Source organism: Clytia hemisphaerica, unplaced genomic scaffold, assembly GCF_902728285.1.
Source record: "Clytia hemisphaerica strain Z4C2 unplaced genomic scaffold, Clytia hemisphaerica genome assembly, whole genome shotgun sequence".
NCBI classification, from domain to species: domain Eukaryota; kingdom Metazoa; phylum Cnidaria; class Hydrozoa; order Leptothecata; family Clytiidae; genus Clytia; species Clytia hemisphaerica.
Genome location: NW_027103836.1, coordinates 3,332,073 through 3,340,420, shown reverse-complemented (window position 1 = coordinate 3,340,420; position 8,348 = coordinate 3,332,073). Strand labels below are relative to the sequence as shown.

The following is an 8,348-nucleotide window of genomic DNA, read 5'->3' as shown; positions in this document are numbered from 1 at the left end:
AATTGCCCTCACTGATCTGACCCGTACGTCAGTTAGGTACAGTTGCAAGGAAAATCTAGTTGAGTTAGCAAGCTATCGCAAAGTTCCCTACTGACATAATCGTTCCGCCTTTCATTTCTCACAATTTTTCTGAAAAAGCAAATCAGACATGATCCGCAACCTCCTCTAAGCCAAACGAATCCAAAATGTGAAAAATATCTACTTTGCGAGCGTTTTTCTACAAGATCTTGTATTAAAAAAAAACTTTGTCTTCACAGCTCGAATAACCTGATATGTGATAAAAGAGTGTGATTAATTACGTGCGTCCCGTGCCCTCGTGCCCTCGTGGGTCGTGCCTCGTAATTAATCACACTCGTGATAAAAGGGCCCGGGGGTGGTTTGATTTCTTAGACATTACCAGAAAAAGTGAGTTTAACTGAGCGAAGAACTGAGTTTATCTAAGCGAAAAAATGTGAATTTATCTAAGCGAAAGAAAGTGAGTTTATCTAAGCGAAAAAAGTGAGTTTATCTAAGCGAAAAAATGAGTTTATCTAAGCGAAAAAATAAGTTTATCTAAGCGAAAAAAAGTGAGTTTATCTAAGCGAAAAAAGTGAGTTTATCTAAGCGAGAAAATTGACTTTTATCTAAGCGAAAAACATTAGTTTATCTAAGCGAAAAAAGTGAGTTTATCTAAGCGAGAAAATTGACTTTTATCTGAGCGAAAAAAATTAGTTTATCTAAGCGAAAAAAGTGAATTTATCTAAGCGAAAAAAGTGAGTTTATCTAAGCGAAAAAGAGTGAGTTTATCTAAGCGAAAAAAGTGAGTTTATCTAAGCGAGAAAATTGACTTTTATCTAAGCGAAAAACATTAGTTTATCTAAGCGAAAAAAGTGAGTTTATCTAAGCGAAAAAAAGTGAGTTTATCTAAGCGAAAAAAGTGAGTTTATCTAAGCGAGAAAATTGACTTTTATCTAAGCGAGAAACATTAGTTTATCTAAGCGAAAAAAGTGAGTTTATCTAAGCGAGAAAATTGACTTTTATCTGAGCGAAAAAAATTAGTTTATCTAAGCGAAAAAAGTGAGTTTATCTAAGCGAAAAAAATTGAGTTTATCTAAGCGAAAAAAGTGAGTTTATCTAAGCGAGAAAATTGACTTTTATCTAAGCGAGAATTTCATTTTGATCGAAGCGAAAGCTAATTTTAATGAAAGCCAAGATGATATATTTTTGCAACATAAGGCGCGTCATAGAAAAGCACCAAATTATATAAAAGGAAAGATTTGAATATTAAAATACTTGAATCCTTATATAGTACAAACACGAAACAGACAAAGCAAAGTCAATCAAATACAGTGAAATTAGCTGAAATTAGCACGTCAAAACACTCAAAACCAACTTTGAGTTATTTCCCTTCTTGTGACTTAATTTCTGGTTGTCTGTCAAGCTGTAGCAGTTTTTCTTTTTTGAAAAATAAAAATAAAAGACTTAATAACATTGTACACAAACTGAAATGGAAAATCTTTTATCAAATATTTTTGGACTTTGGAAAGTGCACTGTAAGGGTTGATTTGTGAGCAAGTGGGAAAAAGTGCACTGTAAGGGTGTAAAATTTTATAAAAAACCATATTTTGAGGTAAAATTTGAGAAATTTCAAAAGATTTTGGGGGCAAAAAATTTCGAAAAATTACACTATAAGGGTCGATCTTCAGCCAAATTTTTCCTGCACTGTAAGGGACCGATTTTAGAGACCTGATTTTTGGCCGACCGTACGTTCGTTTTCACCCCCTCCCCCCGGTGATTTCACTTATATACAGATTTTTTTTCAATTAACATCAATCCAACAAGGTTACTAACATAAAACAATAGAGCGGATTTGTTTTTATAAAACTTGAAAGCTTCGATTCGAACGTTTACACATTCAAATTCTTGTTGTTGCCATAATGTAGATAGGGCCTTAAAGAAAACGTAAACAAGATTGGAATTAAGGCCGGTCTCCACTTACGCATGCTGCGACTCTGAAACAAATCCAATCATGTACAGGAAACATTGGGAGAAAATCAGTGTACCAATTTGTATAGCTTAACCAGCCTTGACTTGAAGGTCTCGGACCAGCTTGGACCTGGCAAATTAGGCCAAATATACATGGGAATTCACTGGGTTTGTGTGTTTTTACCACTGAAATTAGTACAATGTACTAACTTCTCAGTGTGTATCAATTCAGAACACCACCCTTTTTAGTACAGTGTACTAACTTTTTCATTGTATTTTTCTCAGAGGACCACCCTTTTAGTACACTGTACTAACTTTTTCATTGTATTTTTCTCAGAGGACCACCCTTTTAGTACACTATACTAACTCAATTTCATCTAAAAAATACACCACCCCACCGGCTATGGGCCAGTACACTGACTCGATCTGGTTCATCTGCTCTTGATGAAACACACAGAACACAGGAAAACAAAAAAGAACTGTTTATATCTTCTCATCTCACAATCTCTTTGTGTATAGAAAAACTCTGTAGTATTTACATTTGTGAATCAATTTTGGCATAGCAAAACAGAAAATTTCCTTCATATATAAAGTATGATAAAAGACAGAAGAAATTACACGAAGATTTTTTCATTCCCCTCCCAACTTCGAACTTTTTTATGTCGCAAAGTATTTTTCGGTTTGTTTAGATTACGAAAACGAAAGTGAAAATCCCGTTCGACCAATCAAATTATAAACTTTTATCGCGCTCGACCAATCAAATCCCAGACACGTGACCATAATATTTTGATTTGCGTAGTATTGGATTATCCCTTTGGCGGGAACTAATTTTGGCGAATTTTGTCTAAATTCATCAAATTCGCTAAAATTAGTTTTCACCGAAATAAGTTCCCTTAAGGTATTAAAATGTTTATCCGATTAACTTGGAATTTTGCAAGTATGTACCAAATATAAATGTTCAGCTTTGGTGAAAGATTTGACGTCATTTATGACGTGATTTTCACCTGATAACGTCATTTTTTTTTGGAATTTTTCTGCTAAAACTTTGTGAGGTAACTCCACGTTACATGCATTTTCTTCGCGCAGGATTTATTTTTTTGCCACTTGCTGGTATCGTGTATTTTACAGACTGATCAAAATTGCCTTTTTGCTTCAATCTGCCCTAGGTTACTGAATCTAAGGATTGAAAAATGCCATTGAAATGTAAATTTGACATTTATGATCCCATCTTACAGCCAAAATTTCAGCAAAATCAGACCGTGGTTATGCTGAAAGTGAGCATTTTAGGCAAAAACGTACCAGTCTGTAAAATATCAACCATGCACGCGAGTGAACCGAAATTTTGCACACTCGTGGACATTTCAAGTGAAAAGCTCACTAGTTCCCTGAATTCCAGCAAGGGCCGACATGCATTTTACCGACCTGTCTGCAAAGTGCCGAATACTTATGAGAACAAATCTTCTGCTACAGTATCTTTCATTTGACAAACAAGCCTTCATAAACAAATTTCAGTCAAAACGAACGAGCCAATCTTTCAATACCTAATTTTGCTATATTTGCAGTTTGGACTGTAAAATACCAACCAGGATGAGTCTTTTTGATCATGGAAATGATTCCTTCAGGGAGGTCGTTGATGTAAAAGAGGGGGCCGAGAATAGTTCCTTGAGGTACACCGGCCAAAACTTCCGTCCAAGCAGAAGCTTGACCATCAAGAACAACCCACTTTGATCTCCCGTGAACAAAATTCTGGATTAATAAAAGAAGGAATAGAAGCCAAAAACACCATACACGTTTTTCTTTTATAAGAACCCAATTTATAAGAACAGTAAGGCTGAAATTGGGCAAAAAAGTAAGAACATCTTAAGAACATACCCAGCCTTGGAAAAGAGAGGCGAAGATAAAAATTGAGACATAATCATTTAAAATTCAAAAAAAGAAGTTGCAGTTATTGCAGTGTTTCGAATTTTGAAGTTAATTTGTTTTCAAATTAAGAACGTCAATAAGAACATCTGAGGCTGAAATTCAAGTTTGAAAATTAAACCATCGTGCCAAACTCTGTCAAAGGCTTTATAAATATCAAATACTCCTCAAGTATCTAGGGATGGATCAACATCCAAACCATTCATGATGTCGTGTGTTATGGATAACAGCTGTGACACACAAGAGTCACCCTTGCGGTAACAAGACCGGGAATTTGTGAAAAGATTGTTTTTTATTCGAAATAGGTGTAGACGGAGTCAAAGATGCATTTTTCAAAGATTTTTCCAAAAATAGGCAGAATAGACACTAGCCAATAACTTTTTACCACGCTCTTATCCCCTTCGTTTTTGTATACAGGAACAACATTTGCTTTTTCCCAGTTTATTATTTTCCGTTGGAAATATGCAAAAATCTAAAAAATATTGATAGATTCATAAGAGTTAACCAAAGACTCATCACAGATTTTAATAATCTGTATAGAGATGTCATCATAACCATGCGCTTTGTTAATCGTAAGTGTGCGAATGAGGGTTTGATTGAGAGGTATATTGTTTATTCTCTCCATCCCAGAGACAGTTGCTTTTTAAAATATTGAAAAGTGATACGACAACTTTAAAAGCTTTGGTTGTTTTTTCTTCTCATTTCAGACCAGTCACACTCATTGTCTATGTATAATTTGGTATCTGTAAAAACACATCCTCTTGGTTATTCTGAAGACTCGTATCAAGAAAATGTTTTGCCAAATAAGAAGAAAGTCATACGATTCCAAACTGGTGCTGGTCAGGAAAAACGATCATTGCAAAGCATTGACAGTGCTAAATATGTCAACAACAATTTTCCTGATGAAGACATCGTCCTTCCTTATTTGAATACAATGGAACCACAGTCCTTTAGAAGTGTTTTAGCGAAGAAATTCATGGCTATCGGGGAGAAACTCCCTGGAAAGTTCCATCTGTTGTCTTCTTTCAATGCCAGAAAACATTTGGAGAAGACACTGGGTGTAAAGAAAAAATGTATCGAAGAGCAGTTTCGATATCTGTCTCTGGATGGCAATTTAATGATATTTTATCCACCCTCATACCCTGCAGTAGTCCTAATGACATTACCAGGATCTGAAAGAGAAAGCCTCCATCAGCTGATCTTCAGAGCAGATGAAAACCTCAAATCGTATCTCGCGTTGCACGAAGATCTTTTTCAAGTCAAAAGATTTGCTATTATCAATGTCATTGCGGCTGTTCATCACAAAAAAGAAGACGTCGAGAAGTCCCTACATTGTCAAGATAGCTTACCATTCATGTTATTTTCGGACTTTGTCTACGAATCTCAAACTTGGTGGGATAAAATTGAGGAATTCTTGGGGCAAATAGCTAATGACCTTGAGGAAGCTGACCAACAAAGCATATTCGAAATTTCTGCACGATCGATCCTTCTCGAAGCATTGATAGATGATAATTTTCCAACTCTTTTTGCCAAAGATGAAGAAGTGTTCTGTAAGAAGATCATGAACAGAGCACAGATTGACGTCTTGTTAGACAAAGCTCGACATAAATTAGTGAAAGGTAGTTTATTTTTCATAAGTCCCCCTTCCAATAGTCTTTTTAAATAGGATCTTGTTTCTAAAACCTCAATTATAAATACTTATTTTCTTTTTATTCTTTCAACTTTTCAAAACAGGGCATTTCACTCGTATCGAAATCACTATTTTGAATATACACAATTTTTTAAATATTTCCTTTTCATTTTACCTTTAGGACCCTATGGATCAGGTAAAAGTGTTATTGTCAATGAATTGATTCAAAGATCAGTGGAAGAGAAGGATATTACCACTGTTTACCTAGGGTACGAAGAATATTCACTACTTCAAGTACAAATGGAAAGATTTTGTCAAACCATACCAGGTGATATAGTTTGTTTGAATGTCGCTGACCTAACCCTTGAGAGAGGCAGTACGAACATATTGCCTCTTCGAGAATCATTGGAAATGATAGAAAGCAGGTGTAAGGGCAAGAAGCTACATATCATTCTCGATGAATATGATACTGAAGAGCTTAACAATAAAGAAGCGAAGCAGATAAGACAGCTTCTGGAGGGCAGGTTCTTCAAAAATTGCCAAATCACAATTGCTGTACAAAGTTGTCAGAAGAACCGCATAATTCAAAGAGAAGATATGAAAAAGGAGCAATCAGCTAATTGCCTGGAGGATCTTGGTATGAAGGAGTTTGAGCTGTTTAATACCATGCGTTATACCTGGAGTATCTGCCAATCCGTTTCTTTATCACTGAAAAAGGTTGAAGAGCAGGAAGCTGTATATGATATTCCTATAAAATCAACCAACAACGAAATTGAGTCAAAAGGAAAAGCTTCAATTCCAATGACGTTAAATATGAAATCAAGCAAAGATCAAGTTGACGAGGGTACGCATGTTGAGATGGATACAGATAGAAATTCCATGGAAGTACCAACCCTTCGGATTGATGAGTTGTGTCAATACTCTGAAAGAACAGGTGCTACGATGATCTCGAAATTTGTCTATCCAAAGGGTGTAACAAGTGGTGTTAGACGGAAAGGGGAAACTCCCTTGCTATTGCAACTTGAAGAATTGAATATAACGAGTATCAAAATGATAGTTCATTTGTTGAATACTTTTGTATTAAAGAACAAAAGAGGAAAGAATAAAGATAAGAAATTGATGCTGATATGCAATTCAAGGGACCTGTTGCCATTCGCCCGATTAGCCCTACAAGTAGCAGGTACTAAATATATCGAGTATACAGACAACATACGAGGACAACCTGCAAAAAGTACATCTGACAAGGAAGTTATCCTCTACAGTTGGGAGAACGAAGTTCCAGTTCTTCTTACAGACTGCAGATGTTGTCGAGGAATGGAAAATGACGAGGTATGTATAAACGTGAATTTCTTAAAAAAATTCTTATTTCCCCTTCCCATCCCTAAACCAGACATACTTATAAATATAAGTGAAGCATAAAATTACAGCAAAATGATATGTAACCAAGTGAAAGTTAGAAATATGCTTATTTTCATGATCACAAATACCTACTTGTTCTCCCACCGGGAAATTTACCAGCTAATGTCACCAGGTGACAGAGCAAGAAAGTTACCCAAAGGTTTTAAAATGAGATGGTATAACTGTTTATTAAGATTTTAGCTGCTTAGCGTAAGCTTACGCCCAAAATAGTTTCCTTAAAGGTAATTTGATGTCGATCCATTTCGATTTTAAGATAATAATTTTTTCTCCGATAGGTTTTGGTTTTGTGGGATTTGAGTGATATTTATGGAAGACAGATGTTTGGTGAAGCATTATCACGGTCACGCACAAAATTATACATCGTGTCAGTTAAAAGACATAGAACGAGTATGCCATTTCTTTCAGATTCTAAAAAAGCAGCACTTATTTGGGTTTTTAAAGAATAATACTGAATTTGTGAGGATTTCTGGTAGCGAAACGCGATTTTGATATTTAGGTTCGTCTTGACATTGTCCCCTTTTTCATTGTAACTCTTGCATAATTATACGAAATAAAGTTAAGATCAATAAACCCGCCTGATTTCTTAATTTTTTTTTATAGGTGACGCCATTCCTATAGCTAACTCAAACTTGACGGAAGCAATTAAGCTATTAGTTGACCATAAACACGTAGAAGACAAAACTGATGTTTGCAAAGACAATGCTGTTGTGATACCGCAATCTTTGATAGATGAGAAGGGTTTGAGAAATGCTGATGAATCAACTTACGATATGAGGTATTGACCACCAAGTTTTATGAAGCTTCCTTTTCTTTTACGCCCTCCAATAAGTCGCTAAAAAGTCCATTCCTCAGGGACTTAGTTTGGGTGCTTTCTCTACAAAGAAAGATTTTGTTTTTAGATAACGTACAGGTTTAGATAAAGGTTCTCCATATTGAGAGTCTTCAAGTCTCAAATCCACTATTTTCAATGTCATTTGTTGCTTTTAAGGGCAATGTTACACCAGCTGGCAGGTCAATATGAAGAACCAAAACAAGCACAGTAGACCATTTTATATTTGACTTATTTCTTTTCTCTGGTTTAATAATAACCCAAACATTCCGAAATTCATTTGGACTACACGCATGTTTTCTTATCATAAGAGAGGTATTATTTTAGCTGTTTTTCAATAGCAATATAGTTTTAGGAACTTGGGCTGGCTTAGCTAAGATTTTTCTGGATTTTTATTAAGAAAGGCGTTTAAAACAACACCATTTCTACTAGGTACGGAACCGACCGGCTATTATATCTTTCGTCGAACAGACAAAAAGGTATGACTTATTGGATCCACTGTAACACTATTATATATATGTCTAAATAGTTGACCTACATATATTTTCAATCTTTATTTGACCTAATAGCAAATCAGCAGTCAAA

The 8,348-nt window shown here is 35.3% G+C and overlaps 1 protein-coding gene across 1 annotated transcript; it reads left to right on the top strand.

The window, feature by feature from the left end:
* The first annotated feature begins 4,595 nt into the window (after positions 1 to 4,595).
* LOC136807281 (uncharacterized) lies at positions 4,596 to 7,991 on the top strand. Its single transcript, XM_067063892.1, has 5 exons — positions 4,596 to 5,504; positions 5,697 to 6,844; positions 7,210 to 7,321; positions 7,535 to 7,709; positions 7,923 to 7,991. Exons 1-5 carry the CDS (start codon positions 4,613 to 4,615, stop codon positions 7,975 to 7,977), a joined length of 2,382 nt encoding a protein of 793 aa, XP_066919993.1. The 5' UTR covers positions 4,596 to 4,612; the 3' UTR covers positions 7,978 to 7,991.
* Positions 7,992 to 8,348: the final 357 nt, after the last annotated feature.